Source organism: Cricetulus griseus, chromosome 5 (assembly GCF_003668045.3).
Source record: "Cricetulus griseus strain 17A/GY chromosome 5, alternate assembly CriGri-PICRH-1.0, whole genome shotgun sequence".
In the NCBI taxonomy this organism is placed as follows: domain Eukaryota; kingdom Metazoa; phylum Chordata; class Mammalia; order Rodentia; family Cricetidae; genus Cricetulus; species Cricetulus griseus.
This window is the reverse complement of record NC_048598.1, coordinates 177783500-177803941: the sequence shown is the minus strand read 5'-3', so window position 1 is coordinate 177803941 and position 20442 is coordinate 177783500. Positions and strand designations below refer to the sequence as shown.

Genomic DNA, 20442 nt, shown 5'->3' with positions numbered 1-20442 from the left:
CATTGTAATTTGTAGAAACCTTGTGACAGATGCCTTTTCCTTACTATGTGAGACATCAGGTGAATTACCTGAGGAAACCCGTTGTCTAAAGGGAACATCTGTGCTGACAGTGATGACATCTGTTTTCCAAACATGGGTTGTTCCCTCTGCCAGATATCACTCTGCATGGAAGGTGCTGGCTGTGTCCTCAGGTCCTTCTCTCTTTTTCTGGATCTCACTTCCAGAGCTCAGCATCCTTTTATTTCAAGGCGTGTCATGGATGCTAAAGACTGCCAGAGGCTGTGATGTGTTTGCTATGTAGAAGCCGAGTGGAAAGCAGCTGTGGAATAGCAGAGCAGACTCTCAGGGATAAGAGCATGATTGGATCACTGTGTGTACACACGTGTAACCTGTAGGCAAACATTAATCTGCAAAAATATGCTGCTATCAGGGTTCAGATGCTCTTCATTTGATGTAAACAGGATCATCGCTCAAATGCATTTCACTCCCATAAAAGGTTTCCAGATTTAAAATTTTCTAGTGTCTCGTAATCTTGATTTTATATCTCTGTGTGTAAATTTATTTGACTACCTATTCAAGGCTTACTAAAAGTGGGGATGTTAAAGCAAAGTTAACATACAGTGTTTGTTTGCATGATATCTCTTCTGTGTCCAGACACAACCTCAATGTGAGGATGCTCAGGACCAGCAGGGGGCGCTGTAGACCCAACTTTCTCCAGGAAAGAAACTATAGTAGGCGAGAGAAACATCTGGAGAGTGAGGGAGTCCTCTGAGACCCTAAGGTTTCCTGTCCTGACCTCAAGTAACTGCAGAGACCATGTAATTCTCGTGATGTAGCTACTGTGACAAGACTCCTAATAACCCGCTGCGTTCATTAGGATGAAAGGTGCCTGGTCTGTAACAAGAGGTTCAGAGCTTAGGTCCACTGAGTCTTAAACCTCAAACTTCAAGCAGGTTTCAATTTATTGTAATGTTTATCCCCAGTAAACAACTGGATATGTAGAAGATGGGTATGAGTGGATACTCATTCTCAAGTTGAGTCATTGGCTAAAGAGCCCTCATGAAAACCCACAAAAAGGTACTGCTAGTTGCTCCCCAAAAACTGATAACACCCTATCATTGAAGACACTACTTTATATTTCAGTGAACAAAAAGAAGTTGAGCTTGAGCCCAAGTAAAAACTTCACCTCTCCTGAGGAGCATTCACAGTGTTGGATGCATTTAGTATGTTATCAGGCAACAAATATGTTTATCTTTACTGTTGTTGGGGAGTTGGCAGAGAACAACAAACGAACACTGTGTGCAGATGAGATACTTGGGAGCCCCAGGGCCTAAAAGGGCGATCTTCAATAACCTTCACCTCAGGACCAAGGAACCAATATAGGGCAGCGGTGGAAAGATTGCAGGTGCCAGAGGTGATAGAGGACTCCAAAGAAACAGTCTCCTCTGGACACAAAGGACTGATGGATGTATCAACTCAGGGAGACTGTAGAGGCAAGCACACAGTGCGCCTATGTGCAAACTGACTGGGTCCCAGTGCTGAGAGGAGAAGTGGACATGGGCTACCACATCTAACCAAGAAGCTACCTGAAGTTGGTACCTAATGGCATAATTAGTCTTTTTCAGATTATCTCCCTGGTCTATATGCAGACTCTTGAAGGTGGGCCCTATTTCCAGGAGTTGGATAAACAAAACTAACACAATGGCATATTTGTTCAGTGATTGTCTTATTCTTAAATACCCTTGTTTAGGATTTTTTGTCTTGTTATACTGTTTATTGTGTATTTTCATTCCAATTTTGTGCTCTCTCTCTATCTCTCTCTCTCTGTCTCTCCCTCTCTCTCTCTCTCTCTCTCTCTCTCTGTGTGTGTGTGTGTGTGTGTGTGTGTGTGAGTGTGTGTATGAGAGATTCACTCCATAGCTCACAGCTAATTGTGTAACATTTAAGAGAACCCTCTGAAGCAGGCAACAGAAATTTGCTCTTCAAAGTTTGTGTGAGGAGATACCATACCTAGAGGACAGTAAGGATTTCAACTGACATAACTTTTCCATTCACTGCAACCTGATGGAAAAGCAAAAGCTAATGGATTTTAATAAAGGTAGATTTTCCATATCCAGAGACAATTCTAAGACACACTGGATATTCATGTAGGCAGTTTGTGCTTAGTATATGTGTTATTTACTACTGTGTGTGAAACACAGTGAGTGGTCATCTTTGGGATTCCAAACATAGACACAAACCTCCCTGCAGGAGCGCTCAGAACCAGCAGGGGGCACAGATCACACATGGAGGGGGGGACAGTGCAATGACAGGTGCAGATAAATTTGGGCGCTGGTGCTGAGGTCTCAGCTGTCACTTCATAAGGATTTCCTTGTATATTTCCTGCACTTGCGGTCTCTAGCTGCCTTGAGATCTGAGGGTGGAGCCAGCTACTACTTAACCACAGAATCCTGGCAGTGGAGAAACATACCTTTAATCCCAGCGTTCTTTGCTCACACCTTTAATCCAGGAACTTGGGAGGTGGAGACAGGAAGAGATAAAGTGGCATGTGGACAGGATCTCAGCCTTTTTGGATGCAGGAACAAAGCAGGTAGGAAGCAACTGGCAGCTATTCCCCATTCTCTGACCTTCTAGGTTCTGACCCTGATCTCTTACTTCTGGCTTTTATTGATTAAGATTCATGAGAAGACATTTCAGGTGCTTCACTTCCAAACGCCACCTGAGTTAGCATATTTGCACGTTCCGTAGTGAAGACAGGTGTCTCTTTGGCTTCTTTTCCCCAGTGGGATTGGGCTTTTCCTGGATTCCCCTCCTCAGACTTCTGACAGGCCATTAACAGCAGCTGTGTGTACTCACCAGGCTTTTCAGAGCCTGCCATCTCCACTCAGAGTCAATAAGTATCACATTTCACCATCAGCAGCAGCAGATTTGGAGGACCGTGGGTGTACTGTTTTTCTTATTGGTTGATAAATAAAGTACTATTGGCCTATAGAGAAGCAAGTTAGTCGGGACTAGGAGTTGAAAAGGATTCTGGGAAGTGTAGTAAAGAGAAGTCGTGTGATCCAGGCAGGAAGTGACATAGCAGGCCGACAAAGAATATAAACAGAGACAAGCAGGAAATCGCTCTTTTCTTCCTCCTCTCTTCTCTGTGGAGCCACCATGTGATCCCAGAAAGAAGACACATTCTGCCACCGTCCTCGATAAGTCCTTATACATGTATAGATTAGTAGTTATGGTTGATAATTAAGCCTGAGCTAGCAAGTAATAAATCTTAGTCATTGGCCAGCAGCATTGTACCTAATAATTTCTGTGTGTTACTTTGGGTTCATATGTGGCAGCAGGGATTGGGCGACTTTGAGTAAAGATTTATTGTTACAGAGGGAATTAGTTTAAAAGATTTTTCCACTACAAAAAAAATTAGAAACACCATTATGATGGAAGGAGTTATGTCACTGTATGTGTGGTTTTGAAATGGAACAATTAATGAGGGGATAATTAACTTAGATAGAATCCATGTAATGCCAGTTACTAACATTACTGAATTGATCATTCTTTTCCCTTAAAATGTTGGCTGATGTGAGTGCCAACTTGTTCAAAATGAGTGCCAAGATACAGGTCTTAGAGAGTTAATAAAGAAAGTAATTCCATTTTGACTAAGTTACAAGGTTTAAGAGATATTCAGACAAATACAGAGGAATTGAGAGATACACACTCAGTATTACATTATAAGATTGGAGAAGAACAGATCAAGGTTTTCAAACAACCAACCTTAATTTATCCAGTCACCTTACAGGAACAGCTGCCAAATGGCAGATATCCCCCAGGCTGTGCAAGAGCTGACTGGATTAATGCAGGAATGATACATTTGAGGAGATTTAAGGAAGGGGTAGTCTCATATGGTATGCATTTACGTTTTGTGAGGCAAATGTTAAATTCATAGTTAACTAGTGGCAGAATTATCCCACAGTGACTGGAAAGACTTGGCTACAGCAGTATTGGAGCCTGGTCATCAACTGCAGTGGAGAACCTGGTGCGAAGATGAGGCTAGGACCATTGAACACCAAAGTAGGGATAGAGGTACTGAAACTTCCCAAGACCAAAATCTTGGAGAGGGCAATCATGCTAGTGTGTGTGTGTGTGTGTGTGTGTGTGTGTGTGTGTGTGTTGTGCACCTGTGTGTGCTTCTTGATTTTTCTTTTTATTCTATTTAAGATTGTTTACATTTCATTTTATTTACCAGTTTAATTTCTAAAGAGAGAGGGGGCAGGGAAGAATGATTGACCTTGGAATGGTGGAGAGATGTGAGCACTTTGGGGGAGATGAGAGAAGAATTGTGATCACAATGTATTGTATGTAAATGTTATTTTCAATGAGAAAAATGTTACCAAGCTTGTATCCCTCTTGTGTCTTATGGTTTAATTGAAATAAACAAATGCTAGTTTGCTTTCAAAATAGTCTTGCCACTACTTTGCCAATAAATGTCTCTGTCTTGACAGGGAAGAATTGTAGTAGGAATAGTACACAGCTGGGAAATATTTGATGAAGATAAAAATTCTGACACCCACTCATCCATACACCCAGGAGTCTTGTATATTGAGATATAGGAATTTAGATTTCTTCAATTTGTAATATTAAGATATTTTTCAATGACAAATTTCTCCATGCATGAGTAAAACTTTATGTTCTATTCTGCTTCTTCTCTCTTTCATATTTAATCCTCCTTTTTCTTATGTATATATAGACATATGTATCTATATTTACATACCTATATATACATTATACACATTCCTAAATATATAAATACAGGCTTCTCAGTTCATATAATGTTCCTTGCAAATATGATTTATTGGATTTTTCTAATGGTGTGCTCTTCTCTCTGACGAGTGTTGCTCAGACACACAGTTCCTTAGCTGTCTGTGTCGCTGTGACTAGGCTTGAGGACAGGGGAGCTGCCCTCCTTTTGTGTTAGCATACCTACTGATGCCTTCATTGTTTGGGTCACACTTCAGCAGACATGTTGGTAAGATTTAATGGTTATTTCTTCTTTAACCTGTCTAGGAGAGAGAATCCTGCATTAAATAAACTGTTCTTCTTCATCATGATTTTTTTCCTCACACTGTTGAGGTGATCTCTGAGCCTTAGGTCCAGGAGTTATGCTGTAGATCTTCAGTTGGGGCTTGCCTGCACAAGTCCACATCTTTCTATGTTAAGGTTCTCTGTAATGGTCACCAGGTGTTGCAAAGAGAAGTTTGCTTGATGATGGAGATAACTTATCTGTAGGAAGACGATAAATATTGAGAATGTAATTAGAGGCTATGTTATTTAATAAAGTGGAAGTTATAGCTCTCCTCCAATACATATGACTTGATACACACTGATTTTGTCTAGGTTTCCAGAACGAGGCATGGATTTCTACTTACTGAGAGCGATAAGTCAGAGCTTTAAGGTCTCCTATTATCAGGATTCCTAACTTTGTTTTCAATATTTTTTTTTTTTTGGTTTTTCGAGACAGGGTTTTCCTGTGTAGCTTTGTAGCCTATCCTGGCACTTGCTCTGTAGACCACGCTGGCCTCGAACTCACAGAGATCCACCTGCCTCTGCCTCCCGAGTGCTGGGATTAAAGGCGTGCGCCACCAATGCCCGGCTATTTTCAATATCTTTTTAAGAAATCAGTTTCATGTTATCTTCTGGTTTTATTGTTTTAGCTTTCTACAAAATATTTATTTTTAGTCAATTTGTTCTTGAAGTAGTGTAAGAGAAACATCTTTCCGACAAATCCACAAGTTTGTATTTGTGCTCCCATCTTAGTAAAGGCACATGGAACATTACACTATCATATTTTGTTCACTGTCTCTATCTTTAATAGAGAAAAGGCTTTATTTAAGTAACCAGGTCCTTCCATATTCTGTCTTCAAGCCAGACCCAGCACATCTCTCTGTATCGACAGTGGGCTTAGTGCCCAATGTTCTTCTGCATTAGGTGAGAGTCCCACACATAGGAAGTCTTCCAGTTTCATGGTCATGTTCTAATTGGTGGTCTCCTGAATGAACTCTGCCTGCCTGACTCTTACCTGTGAACACTGCAGATGCCGCTAGATCTTAGGGTGGTTGGATTATTTCCTATGTAGGAGCTGCTGTGAGAAGTTTTATACATTGGCATGTGAGATTTTTGTATAGCATGTAGTATTCCACATAGGTTGACAATGGTTTTTTTTTCCTGGTGATGTCATCTTTAACTGAAATCAGTATTAGGAACTAAAAATTCTGTTTTGATTTTTATTGTCACTGTATAATTTATCTTTCTAATATTTATTCTTCCTGTTATGCTTAAATGAAATTTGCTTTGGAAAATATATACTAGATCTTTTATAATTTTCATCCAATTAAGATGACAAATTCTTTCTACCTGTTGTTTAATGGCATGCCCAGAAACGTTAACTGTGGTGTACTTGCTTTAAAATAAAGCATCCAACTGCTTACTTCAGTTACTTTCTTCTTTTTCATCTTTTTCTACCAACACTTGTTTTAGTTTAGATTGCTGCATTGCATGTCCTTTGAAGAAATATTTAATGATGCCTTAGATATCAATTTCACTGTCTGTCTTGAGAATTAAAGAGTGATATTAAGTTATCTGACTCTACCTTATTTCTTTCCATACCTCCAAGGATACTATTTACATTACAGAAGTAACAATATTTCCCTGTAATTTCACCTATTTACTTTTCTTGGCATAAAATATAAAAAGTGGTTATCATTCAGGCTTTGTCTTTCCTGAGTCAGTGTTTGAATAGTGTGTGTGTGTGTGTGTGTGTGTATGTGTGTGGTGTGGTGTGTGTGTGTGTGTGTGTGTGTGTGTGTGTGTGTGTGTGTTGTGTGTGTGTGTGTGTGTGTGTGTGTGTGTGTGTGTGTGTGTGTGTGTGTGTGTGTGTGTGTGTGTGTGTACTCCTGTGAGAGTGTGTGTTTATGTGTGGTACTTGTGACCTGCTGGAATCCATCTTAGATCACTGTGTTTGAGGATCAGTGATTAATATCAAGTGGATTCCTTTTCAGATATTTATACCTGAGATTTTCATATACACCTCTTTTTTCACTTACAAATGACTCACCTTTGACAACCAGTGCTCCCTCTCTGCTTTCTTTCTTCCTCTCCTTCCTCACTCCTTTTGTTATGGAATTACATATAGAACCATCTGGAATTTGCCTCACAGGTGACCTTGGACTGATGGTGATCAATGGTGTCCTCTGTGGATTAAAGATTCCTGGCTCTTCTCTTTGATGTTTATTCCAGCAGGCTGTGTTTCCACAAGGGTCAGTCACTTCATTGGACACATTTTCTACCATGATAATGAGTATCTCAAGAGAGGAGGTTGGGAAACATTTTCAGATATACTATGACATGCTATCTTTCAGTGCCCACTACAGAACTTGTTATAGAGCAGAAAGACATGCAAATAAGGCCTCTCTCCTCCCATGATAACCAGCCCAGCGCTGACCCTGAAGCTCAGACAAAAGAGCCCAACCTTGGAATCTCAGGTCTTCACACTCAGGGATCAGCACTGAGCACAGTTCACACCACGGATTTGGAGCTGATTTGGGTTTTCCTTGTTGCTCTTTTAAAAGGTGATTAATGGAGATGAGATACGGAGTGTGTTAGTGGATATGAGCTTGATGGAGCTTGTGTGGCATTTTACTGACAGTATTCTCTGGGTTTGCAGGTGTCCAGTGTGAGGAGCACCTGGTGTATTCTGGGGGTGACCTGGTACAGCCTGGGGGGTCCCTGACACTCTCCTGTGTAGCCTCTGGATTCACCTTTACTAGCGACTGGATGAAATGGGTTCGCCAAGCTCCAGGGAAGGGGCTGGAGTGGGTTGCAGACATTAATGGAGATAGCAGTGCCAAAAGGTATGTGCCATCGGTGAAGGGACGATTTGCCATCTCCAGAGACAATGGCAAGAGCGCTCTGTACCTGCAAATGAACAATCTAAAGACTGAGGACACAGCCACTTATTACTGTGCTAGTTACACAATGATGAGACTTAAGTGTGAACCCAGACATAAACCTCACCGTGAGGCCGCTCACGACCACCAGGGGGCGCAGTGCACACACAGAACACAGATTGAGTCCAGGATATGATACAGAAGTGATCTTCTCAGGTGTGTGGGCTCCACTTTTCCTTTGTGTTTCAGGGAAATTCTCTCTACACGTGTGCTCTGAAGGGATACAGTGTCCTCAATACATTACGTCTTCTCCTACTATTTTAAGAATGAAGCACAGTCTCCCACGCACAAGATGCAAACCGACAGCTCTGAGGACATAAAGGACACTGACATAGTCATGGAAATCACATGATAAGGAATTCCGTGGACATTCCTGAATCTCTTCTTACTCTATGCAGAGCCTTGGTCAGATTTCTTGATCACAATACTCATGAATGTGTGTTTAAGGGAAAACCAGGAGGAAGGTTGTGCAAAGATCATTAGACCATCCACCCTGGCAGGTCTGGAACCTCCCCTCTCTACTCTCCCTGAGGACTGTGCACATCAGTTCAGATGTGACCCAGCTGTGCTTTTAGCTAACTCTGTTCATTACTCCATGACTTTCATCTCTGTTCATCATGGAAAATTGTATAAAACAAGTTCATGAGAAATGAGATTAAGCAAAATCCATTTACCTAGACAATTGCTTGCACACATGCGCGTGTATGCACACACACACACAGACATGCAAATATGCACACAGACAAATACAGAGAGACAAACACACACACACACACAGACACACAGACACACACACACACACACACACACACACACACACACACACACAGAGACACACACACACAATTTGCCATCATAGATCACATTGTCTCTATCGGTTACATCAGTTGCAGCGCCAGATCTTTTGGGTGAGAGCCATAGAAATTCTAACTTCAGTCTCTGCAAAATTCACCTCACTGTGCAAACTGCTAAGGAGACCTGTCTTAGTAACTTTTCTATTGCTGTGATAAAACACCACGACCTAGGCAATGTAAAAAACAAGCAATTAATTTTGCTTACAGATTCAGAGCTATGTAGTGGGCGACTGCTGAATAAAACCTTGGTGACTTGAGCATCAGATGAGTGATCATAGCTTGATCTATGAGCATGATCAGTGGTCTCTGAAACAGCACGCATCTTTAGAATCACCAGAGATTTCTCTAATGACACACTTTCCTCAACAAGGTCACAATCCTAACCTTTACAAACAGTTCCACCAAGTAAGAACCAAGGATTCAAATCTGTGAGCCTATGGGGGACCACCTCACTTTCAGACCCTGAAGGATTCACAGTTTAGGCGATTAGTAAGGTCTGAGCAAGATGGAGGCTGGAAGGGAAGGTGGGACTTCTTAGGGATTTCAAGATGTGACCGACTCTGTCAACTGAATCTAGGTATATTGGGGCAGCTGTAACAGAGTGGGTCCATGTAAAGTTTCCTATCAGATGTGATGTTCCATGATGTGTAAAGAAGCAAATCCCATAAGAATCAACCCATGGAACAGGAAACTTATATTTTAGGGTCAGGTCATATCACAGGGACAGAGAGGAACCTGAAGTTTGCAGTACAGTTTGGCCAGCTGCCCCCAAAGATCTGCTTCAATATCCTTGTTATTTTTAAGAACAGTTACATGGGCTTGGTGGTGGTGTTGGTGCACTCATTTAATCCCAGCATATGGGAGGCAGAGGTCAGTCAATCTTTGTGAGTTGGAGGCCAGCCTGGTATACAGAGCAAGTTCCAGGACAGGTCTCAAAGATATGCAGGGACACCCTGTCAAGAAAAATACAAGCAAACAAATGAACAAACACAGAGTAGCAATATTTACCCACAACTGAAAAAATTTAAGAAACATTCCTAAAAGGATGTCCTCATCATACCCCTTCCCTAGTTTCTCAGGAACCTATGAAGAAGAGTGGGTAGAATGATTCTAAGAACCAGAGGTTGTAGCAAACATAAAGGAATACGTGTTTTCCAGACACAACATGGCAGAAACTCATGTGAACTCACAGAGTCGGTGACAGAATGAACAAAACCTATGGAAGCTAAAGCCACACAGTGTCCAAGCATGAAGGAGTGGAAGTGCAAACCACAGCACACTCTTAGCCATGAAGACATTCATAATGGACAGCACTGTGAGGACATCAACCTTCTACAGTGGAGTGACACCAGGTACATCAGCCACACCCTGGGGAGGCCCCATGATAGAAGTAAGTGACAACACAAAATGGACTTCTTCGGATTGTATTGTGTTTAAATTTTGTTTCCATTTTTCTTCCTAGGTGACAGAACAGTTTAATGTGGGTGGGTAGGAGGTGGCAAAAACCCTGTGAGGAGTTAGGGGCTTCAGTTCCTCACAGTTAGGAGGGATTTGAAATGCATCACAAGGCAATCACCACACACACTGAATTTAATATTTTATGACTTCTCAAAATTTCAAGTGACTGAGAACTACCATAATAACACAGGCAGACAGTCGTGAACTTCTCATGACTTGGCAGGAAGATGAACAGCAGAGAGGAGGCACAAACAGAAGATTCAAAGGAAGCAACCTGATGAGAACTGTGTCCATGGCTCCCTAGCAGCTGAGGGTTGAAGAAGGTTCCAAGTCTGTCAATGTCTGTAGAGCACACATTGGAAGACAGCCCATGAACCAGTTGCAGAGCTTGCAGAAGATTTGTCTCCTGTGCCTGGAATTATCTCTTCCTGTAATATGTGTTGTGAAATCACCTCTAAAAGTATTTTTGTATTATATTTTGTGGGAAACCAGCATCATGAGTTCCAGGCTTGCCTCACTAATGTTAAAATACAAGGAGTATTTATAGTTCCTGGTCCTACTGAACCACCCTAGAATTCTAGGGTTTAATGCATGTGCCATTACAGGGAATATTCTTGGTGTGGTTTTGAACCTACTAAGCAATCACTCATGCATTTTTATACTATTTTATCTCTATTGACAATTAAAGAAACTCAGGAAACAAGGAGTTTGATTTTCATTGTGAATTCGTCGTTTTCATCCTCCGTTTTCTCCCTACCACCTTTCTTTTGGAGACTCCTGTTTTCTTTCAAAATCATTGTTTCTTTTTTTTTAACTTATAAATATTTGTGTTTCTCTCTCTCTCTCTCTCTCTTTGTGTGTGTCTGTGTGTGTGTGTCTGTGTGTGTGTGTGTGTGTGTGTGTGTGTGTCTGTGTGTGTGTGTCTGTGTGTGTGTGTGTGTCTGTGTGTGTGTGTGTGTGTGTGTGTGTGTGTGTGTGTGTGTGTGTGTGTGTGTGTGTGTGTCTGTGTGTGTGTGTGTGTGTCTGTGTGTGTGTGTGTGTGTGTGTGTGTGTGTGTGTGTGTGTGTGTGTGTGTGTCTGTGTGTGTGTGTGTCTGTGTGTGTGTGTGTGTGTGTGTGTGTGTGTGTCTGTGTGTGTGTGTGTCTGTGTGTGTGTGTGTGTGTCTGTGTGTGTGTGTGTGTCTGTGTGTGTGTGTGTGTGTGTGTCTGTGTGTGTGTGTGTCTGTGTGTGTGTGTGTGTGTCTGTGTGTGTGTGTGTGTGTGTGTGTGTGTGTGTGTCTGTGTGTGTGTGTGTGTGTGTGTCTGTGTGTGTGTGTGTGTGTGTGTGTGTGTGTGTGTGTCTGTGTGTGTGTGTGTGTCTGTGTGTGTGTGTGTGTGTGTGTGTGTGTGTGTGTGTGTGTGTGTGTGTGTGTGTGTGTGTCTGTGTGTGTGTGTGTGTGTCTGTGTGTGTGTGTGTGTGTCTGTGTGTGTGTCTGTGTGTGTGTCTGTGTGTGTGTGTGTGTGTGTGTGTGTGTGTGTGTGTCTGTGTGTGTGTGTGTGTGTGTGTGTGTGTGTGTGTGTGTGTGTGTGTGTGTGTGTGTGTCTGTGTGTGTGTGTGTGTGTGTGTGTGTGTGTGTGTGTGTGTGTGTGTGTGTGTGTGTGTGTGTGTGTGTGTGTGTGTGTGTCTGTGTGTGTGTGTGTGTGTCTGTGTGTGTGTGTGTGTGTGTGTCTGTGTGTGTGTGTGTCTGTGTGTGTGTGTGTCTCTGTGTGTGTGTGTGTCTGTGTGTGTGTGTCTGTGTGTGTGTGTGTGTGTGTGTGTGTGTGTGTCTGTGTGTGTGTGTCTGTGTGTCTGTGTGTGTGTCTGTGTGTGTGTGTCTGTGTGTGTGTCTGTGTGTGTGTGTGTGTGTGTGTCTGTGTGTGTGTGTGTCTGTGTGTGTGTGTGTCTGTGTCTGTGTGTGTGTGTCTGTGTGTGTGTGTGTGTGTGTGTGTGTGTCTGTGTGTGTGTGTGTGTGTGTGTGTGTGTGTGTGTGTGTGTGTGATTTCTATATATCTACATAATGAAATTCAACCTCACTTCATGTAATGTGTTTTCTGGTTTTATGGTATTGAAAAACTTAGAGGTATTCTCTTGTCTCTTGAAGACTGTTTCTCCTGCTCTGGGCTCCTTAGTTGCCTATAAACCTTTGACTAGAGCTGAGGCCTGGTAAACTCTCCTCCTTCCATGTTAGTGTGTCTTCTGTTTTCATTCTTGTTTGGCTCATGTTTCAAGAGCCTTGTCAGGTAGACTTGATGGACACATCTTCTCTAATATGTATAGGAGACATAATCTCAGAGAAGATTCACTCTTCTTAAGCTGTACACACTCTTTCTACTTCCTCTTCTACAACAATTCCTAAGCCTATGAGGCAGGAGATGGATTGTAGATGTATCAGTTGAGGCTTGGGCTTAACAACTCTGCATTTTATCTGCTGTGGTTTTCTGTCTTCAAAATTTGCAGACAAGTTTCCTTGATCAGTGGAGATAACAACAAGTATTTGGAAGTATGAAGATGAAGAGTTGGAGTGTAGTTAGAGATCATGCTAGTTAGTGGCCGTTAGTTAAATGTTTCCCTCCAAGATCTATGATGTGAGAAACCCGGGGTAGTTGACTAGGTTTCCAGCACCAGGCAGGATTTCCTTCTTAGAGGTAAGGATTTTAACCAAATGGTCAATTCATAGCATCTCCTAATACAGGTATTCCTAACCTGGATGCCAATATCTTTTACAGAAGCCTATGAATGCATCTTTCAACATTAAGTTTGAAAGAATTTGAGACACCCTGGCTTGTGGGGACTCAAGTGTTTTCCCTAATCATTAACCTGAACTACAGTCTATGCAGCTAAGGAGGTGAAGCTCATAGGCCCTAGCTATGTGACACTTCCTTGAATTCATTTTTAATCATCAAAAGTCTATTTAAACTAACTTTATTACTATCAACTAGACAGTTCAGCATAAGAAGAAATCATCTTCATAATAATCCACAGGGAAATATCTCCAGTAGAATGTGACGTTTCCACCAGATAAACACTACATTACAGGCATTGGGGATCTCCCTACATCCATTTACACCATGCCAGGTACCAGAGGAAGATGGCAGAAACAACCACGTAAAGGCACAATGGAAGCAAAAGACATTTTGGAGTCTGTGGTCTCAGATTTTGCCTATCAGAGATTCACCCACCAGGGCTTCACGTCATGGTGAGCTGATACCTGAACTTCTCTTGCCACCTGCAGCTCCTCTGACAGGGCCCCCTGCAGACAAGCAGAAATCAAAGCTCAGCTCCACCTTGAAGTTCAGCTTCTCAGTCACTTTCCATTGCTAGGCACCAATAGGTAAACGTGCAGCAAAGGAAAACTGAATTAGAGGAAAACATAAGAAATTCACAGAGTGTCTAGAAAAGGCTCATGCATGTGATTAGCTGAACACTGGAATTCAGGCATGTCACATGACCTCCATAAAGAACAGGAGTTCCCAAACTCAGGCAGCAGCTGCACACAAAGCTATAGCTATGCAGGGAGTTTTATGTTCAACAAGGCTGAGGTCCACACAGCAGTGCCAACTCCTACAGAAATAAGCACCACAGAGCAATGTCACTCTGGTTTGCAATCCCAGACACGGAGAATTGAGTTGAAATGAACAACAAAATGAGTCTCTTGCTTGTAAAAGAGATAATGGGAGATGGTTATAAAACACTCTTAACTTAATACCCTTTCCCCAACATTAACATTATGATCTGATTCCTCCAGCAAATTAACGAAAAACACAAGACCTGCCATCTCCAGGCTCCACGACAGAGCTTGCTATAAATCAGGAAGACATGCAAATGGGCCCTCTCTCTGCTCATGAAAAGCAGCCCAGTCCTGAGAGGGGCTCAACTGTGGATCCCAAGACTTCACTCAGGGATCAGCATGGAGTTGGGGCTGAGCTGCATTTTCTTGTTGCTCTTTTAAAAGGTAATTTATGGAGAGCAGTAGATGCTGACTGTGTGAGTGGACATTAATCTGAGGGACAATGGACAAGTGTGATGATTTCTTGGTCAGGATTACTTTGTTGTTGTTTTTAGGTGTCCAGTGTGAGGAGAAGCTGGTGGAGTCTGGGGGTGGCCTGGTGAAGCCTGGGGGGTTCCTGAAACTCTCCTGTGCAGCCTCTGGATTCACCTTCAATAGCTACTGGATGACCTGGGTCCACCAGGCTCCCGGCATGGGGCTGGAGTGGGTTGGAAATATTAAATATGATGGCAGTACCACAAACTATGCACCATCCGTGAAAGGCCGGTTCACCATCTCCAGGGACAATGCCAAGAACACTCTGTACCTGCAAATGAACAGTGTGAAGTCTGAGGAAACTGCCACTTATTACTGTGCTAGACACAGTGAGTGATCTCAGTGTGAACCCAGACATCAACCTCACTGTGAGGCCGCTCACGGCCACCAGGGGGCGCACAGCACACACCGAACAGAGATCCATCCCAGGAGATGATGCAGACAGGGTTATATGAAGCACCCATCAGGTGTCTGGGCTGCACTTTTTCTTGCTGTTTTCTGGAAATTCTCTCACCACGTGTAATGTGAAGAGATACAGTGTCCTCAAAGAATTACATGTTCTCTTTGTACTATTTTAAATATATGAAGCACAGTCCCCATAACAAGATGCTAACCGACAGCTATGAGGACATAAAGGACATTAACACAGTCACTGAAATCACATGATAAGGAATTTCTGGACTTTCCTGAGTCCTTTCTTACTCTAGGCAGAGTCTTGTTCAGATTTCTGGATTATAATACTCATAAATTAGTGTTTAAGTGAAAACCAAGGGGAAGGTGGGGCCGAGATCATTACCATCAACCCCAGCAGGTCGGGAACCTTCCCTGAACCTTCCCTCCTCTCCTCTAACTGAGGACTGTGCGCTGTAATCCAGATGTGACCCAGCTGTGCTTTTAGCTAACTCAGTTTATTACTGCATGACTTTCATCTCTGTTCATCGTGGAAATTTGTTTAAACTGATCCCTTCAGTTGTTGAAATATGTAAATGAGTGTGGTAACTATGGTTTCAACACTGGGGGCCAAACAGATTGGTCATTGAAGCTTAGGGACAGGTCATTTGTGCTGAATTGATGAACTTCATGCTCAGTTAGAAACCCTACATTAAAGAAGGGTTATAAAGTGAGAGGGGAAAGACAGCCAATACCAACTCTTGCCTCTGTATGTGTGTATACACACAAGCACACTCATCTGTGTACACAACTGCACAAGACCACAAGACTTTAAAACAGCACAGAAAGGGAGGCAGAGAGAGAGAGAGAGAGAGAGAGAGAGAGAGAGAGACAGAGAGACAGAGTGAGTGAGTGAGAGAGAGGGAAATCCAGAGAGAGAGTGAAAGGAATTAGTAAGTGTACTTGAAGAAATAGTCTGAAGATCCAAAACAAAAGAGTCAGCATTTGGTTCATCAAATTGCCTCATTTTGGTGTTCCATAAAAATACCAATTTTTGGAATTTCTACAAGAGCTTTTTCACAGGTAGTCCTTGCCTTATAGTCTATGATACTCTACTCCAGAAACCATCAATGGTTGAATGTCTGAACATGTGTGACATTTCCATGAAATACCATGTTGTCTCTCAACATGTAGCATGCAGTTTCTATGTCACAGTGTGGATAAATCTGGAGGGAATTGAACATGAAAAGAAACAAAGACTATTATCTCATACACCACATTTCAGTCTCAGTGATAATCAAGGACAGATAAATCCTAGAGAAGCACTGTTGAATGAGGACGGGGACCTGGGAACATGGGTGTGCACAGGGGATGCATGGATTTCTTTGTGTCTGAAGTTATGTTAGGAAGTAGAGAACTGGGGACTCCCCAGCATTGCGAACGCTGTAATTGTCAGGTTTCTGCTCACAAAAACGGTTGCTCATGTGAATTTCTCTCAAACCTTGAACTTGATGAAGATAGGCAATTGAATAAGAAACAGTGATTTGAATTGAAATTAATAAACCTATGAATGGTACAGTGAATACATCTGTACACTCCACGGAGAAACACACATTTGAATTCTGAATGAGGCTGTGAGTTCATGCCAGAGAGAGAGAGAGAATCACAGAGGACACAAGAGACAAAAATGTCCATTCTCTTGTCCTGTGTGAGATGTAGAGAGAAACTTCTAATTCCAAGTCTGTAAGCTATGTCACTGACTGTGACAGATCTGTGCCCCCTCAGAGCAGAAATCATTTAGCATCATGATTGACATTATGACAAATATTGAAACATCTAACACAGGAGAGATCAATATCTGGAATGAGCAACAGCTAAATGCTCAGTAGAGGAACTGTTTCCCATGGAACAAGAAGTCAGTAATGCTTATGTAATTATCATGCTAATAGCAGAAGTAAACAACAATAATTTAAAGCATAGTCTGAAAGTATCAGAAAATTATGTAATTCTGAGGTCTTTTCTTCCCCGTTTCCAAGTCATGGATTGGCTGTGAGACAGGACTTTGTTCTGGATAAAGGGAGCCATCATGATGCTCTGACCATCAGCCTGGGGCCAGCATGCTGCAGGGAGTCAGTGTTCCATCAGGGGGAGAGAAATCAGGTGTGCCCTTGAGCAGGTGCACAGGAGGCCAGAGAGCACTTCCTGTGAGCCCTGGCTTCCTCTCCCAGCCCAGTGTGCTGAAGAAAATGCAGGACCTTGGAGCTGGCATTTATTGACTTTAAATATAAATAGTCACAAGAAAAAAGAAGACTGCATCGCTCTTTAACATCACTGAACCTGTAAAGAAATCCCTGGGCCCTGTGAGCTGTGAGTTTCATGATTCTCTGTCCTTCTTCCCTTTCTCCAGGATGCTCAGCATCTGAGAGAATTGAGATAACTGACCATGTCTCTGCTACAGGTTATGTTTTCTGTTGCTGCTGTTATTAAAATTTTCAGAAAAAAATACGGCAGTATAAACTTGTAGCTGCCAATGTTGAATGAATAGAATATCAAATATGTGAGGCAGGAGATTGACAGATTAGTAAAGTCAATGAAATACAACTCTCTTCCATGCAATTATAGACTGCATAACTGCCAGCCTGTAAATGACACATACTGTTCATTGCTGAATTATCTCAGTTCTCATCCTACTCTGCAGCCTACTGAGGACCTGGGTCTTCTCATGTTGACTCCTTTCTATGGTGATCAGAAGTGAACTTCCCTGAGGCATCCCTTGTAACTCATCTCACACCAGCTCCCCCTGAAACCCATAATTTAAGTCCTCCATCAGAGTCAGCTCCTGGTGAGGGAATGCAAATCTCTCCGGGCTCCACCCAAACATAGCTTGAAAAGGCAAAGCTGGGCCTGGGCACTCACTGGTGTGCAGCCATGGCCCTGTTTGCTTCCTCATTCCTGCTGCTGATTGTGCCTGCATGTGAGTGCCATGGATTCCTACTGCATGATCTCCCATAATTCACTCTGAGCCAACCTTACCTTCTCCTTTTTCTCCCAGAGATGTCCTGTCCCAGGTTACCCTGAAGGAGTCTGGCTCTGGGCTGTTGCAGCCTTTCCAGACTCTCAGTCTGACCTGCTCTTTCTCTGGGTTTTCACTGAGGGCTTCTAGTATGGGTGTTGGCTGGATCTGCCAGCCCTCAGTGAAGGGTCTGGAGTGCTGTCACACATTTGGTAGGATGATAGGACTAGGTACAACCCATCCCTGAAGAGCCGGCTCACAATCTCCAAGGACACCTCCAACAACCAGGTATTCTTCAAGATCACCAGTGTGGACACAGCAGATACTGCCACATACTACTATGCTTGGAGAACACAGAGACACAGCCTGGGCTGACAGCTGTACAGTATCTCAGGCTGATTCTCAGCTCTGTGTCTTCCTTCTACAATCATGGGGTTCAGAGTGGGCAAACATTTCCTACTAGCCTCTGGGGTTTCATGTTCACTCTGAGTTTCAGATCCCTGGCTTCCTGTTATACAAGCCAGGCCCCTTTTTAAAATTGTTTGGAAATGAGAATGTGTGTATTTGCATTTTGTGAAGATTAAAGGTGTGTGGTTCCTAATTCCGGTGGATCAGGGCTGTGGTTCCACTCAGTTTTTGGACTCAATTCCCCAGAAGGGCAGATTCCAAATTATTGTAACATTCACCTTCAGTAAACACCTGGATATGAGGAAGATTGACATTTCTAGATAAACTTTTATAAATTGAGTCCATTGACCAAAGTGACTCCATGGAAACTACAAGATATCTCAGACTATGACCTCAGGCATTTGGTTTCTCTCCACAAACTGATGGTGACATCCTGTTGCTGAAGACAACACTTAAATATCTCACTGAACATGGAGGATTTGAGTTGGTGCCTAGTGCAGGCCTCAGCCCTACTGACTAAAGTTCATAGCCAGAGAACGTATGTGGCCTGCTCTCAGAGCACCATCTCCCTAACAGCACACTGTGGCCTACAATGGTGACCTGCTGATGAGATTGTGTTTAAAACCCATTCTATCAATGTAGCCCATGTCTGAAACTACTATTAAGTTTTAGAATCTGAGGCAAGGCAGGCCATGGGCTTATGGGAAAAACAAATGTTCTGCTAAAGCAGTGGTTTTCAACCTGTGTGGTGGAAACACATTGGGGATTGAGCAACTATTTCACAGGGTCCTAGGACTCATTCCAGGGGTCACATATCAGATGTCCCAGATGTCCGTGAGGCAAAGCTCATTATCCATCCCTGAAATCTCTACTCAGCATCACCAGGCACATTACCAAGAAGATAAATAATAGTCGTAGTGAGGATCTGTGTATAAGAACTCATGCAAGCCATTTCTGAGAACCAGCAGGGGCGCTGTGGATCCATCAATCTCTAAGAAGTAAAGGGCAGCAGAACCAGGTAATGATGTTGTGCATTGAGGAGATTTCAACAGGCTCTGTGGATTTCATTGCCAGTCTCAGTACATTCAGAGACCATGGTGTAGCTGACATCTGAGATCTCTATGCTGCAACACTGGAGAAGTTCTTTGTGGAGTAAAATCCATAATGAGGAATCAATATCAGTAAAGGTTAAGTGTATTTGAGCTTCAGGACCCTGAGCAACAATTTGGGAAAAGTGTCCCAGGTGTTCCCAGCTGACATCAGAGGTGAGCACATTGCTGCTGGTCACTGGTGTGGAATGGACAGCAGCCTCCACAGCTCTGGTCCAGTGTCTCATGGGGCCAAGATGGTGAATGCAGCTCGTCAGCATTCAAATATGGTTGATCATGGGGAGTTTCAGGTGACCACTGAGCCCTTGAATTGTGGTTCACTTTAATGAACATAGATGTGGGGACTGGATTCTCACTGGGGTAGAAGAGCTCTGTCCACATAGGTTCTGGGATAAAAGATGGAGAAGGGGAAAAAGCTAGAAATTAACGTGTGATATATCCAAGGAAAACTCTTGTTCACCTTCATAATCATTGCACCAGACATGCCCATATTTTAATCCTACCATTACATTAATTAAGGAGTTAAGCTAATAGTATCTATTTATATTCTCAAAGGTCCGAGAATCTTGAGAATTGAAAGAGGATGATGTCTCCATATTACTTAGGTAGACGTGCATTCTTGTTCATTGCAAACTACGCTAGCCATCAGCGTCCCATGGACTGGAGTATGAAATGCAGCTCTATAGACAGATGTTGTGAAATGTCAAGACAAACCATGGATCTATGAACTGTTGATTATCCAGACTTTTTGTTTTATAATAGCTTCCTAATTTACGTTTCTCTTGCTCCACAGTCCCTGCTTTGATATTTGATTACTCACAGTATCCCTGCTTTGATTTGTTGTGCCATATGGATTCTATATCCTCTACAGATATAGGATAACTTATGTTTCAGGATACTTATTTCAATATGGTCTTATAAAAACTCATATGATATTATTTTTTATTATTTTATTAGTTCTAGTTAGGGAACAAGCTTATTTCAAGTCCCTTCTCCCTCTCCCTCCCCTCACCCCCAAATTCCTCCCCCACCCCCAATCTACCCCCCACCCCATCCACCCACCACTCCCCAGTCAGGGTAGGGCCCTCAACTGGGGCTCTGCAAAGTCCACCAAGTCTTCCTATGTTGGTCCTGGGCCCTTCCCCATGTGTCC

General features: G+C 42.7%; 2 gene segments (V, D, J or C); both read left to right on the top strand.

Moving 5' to 3' along the window:
* Positions 1-7390: 7390 nt before the first annotated feature.
* On the top strand, positions 7391-8133 carry LOC113838669. The segment is given in 2 exon segments: positions 7391-7619; positions 7715-8133. Coding segments are annotated over 2 exon segments (648 nt in total).
* Positions 8134-14143: 6010 nt separating this feature from the next.
* LOC113838668 lies at positions 14144-16648 on the top strand. The segment is given in 3 exon segments: positions 14144-14279; positions 14390-14698; positions 16545-16648. Coding segments are annotated over 3 exon segments (549 nt in total).
* The last annotated feature ends 3794 nt before the right edge of the window (positions 16649-20442 follow it).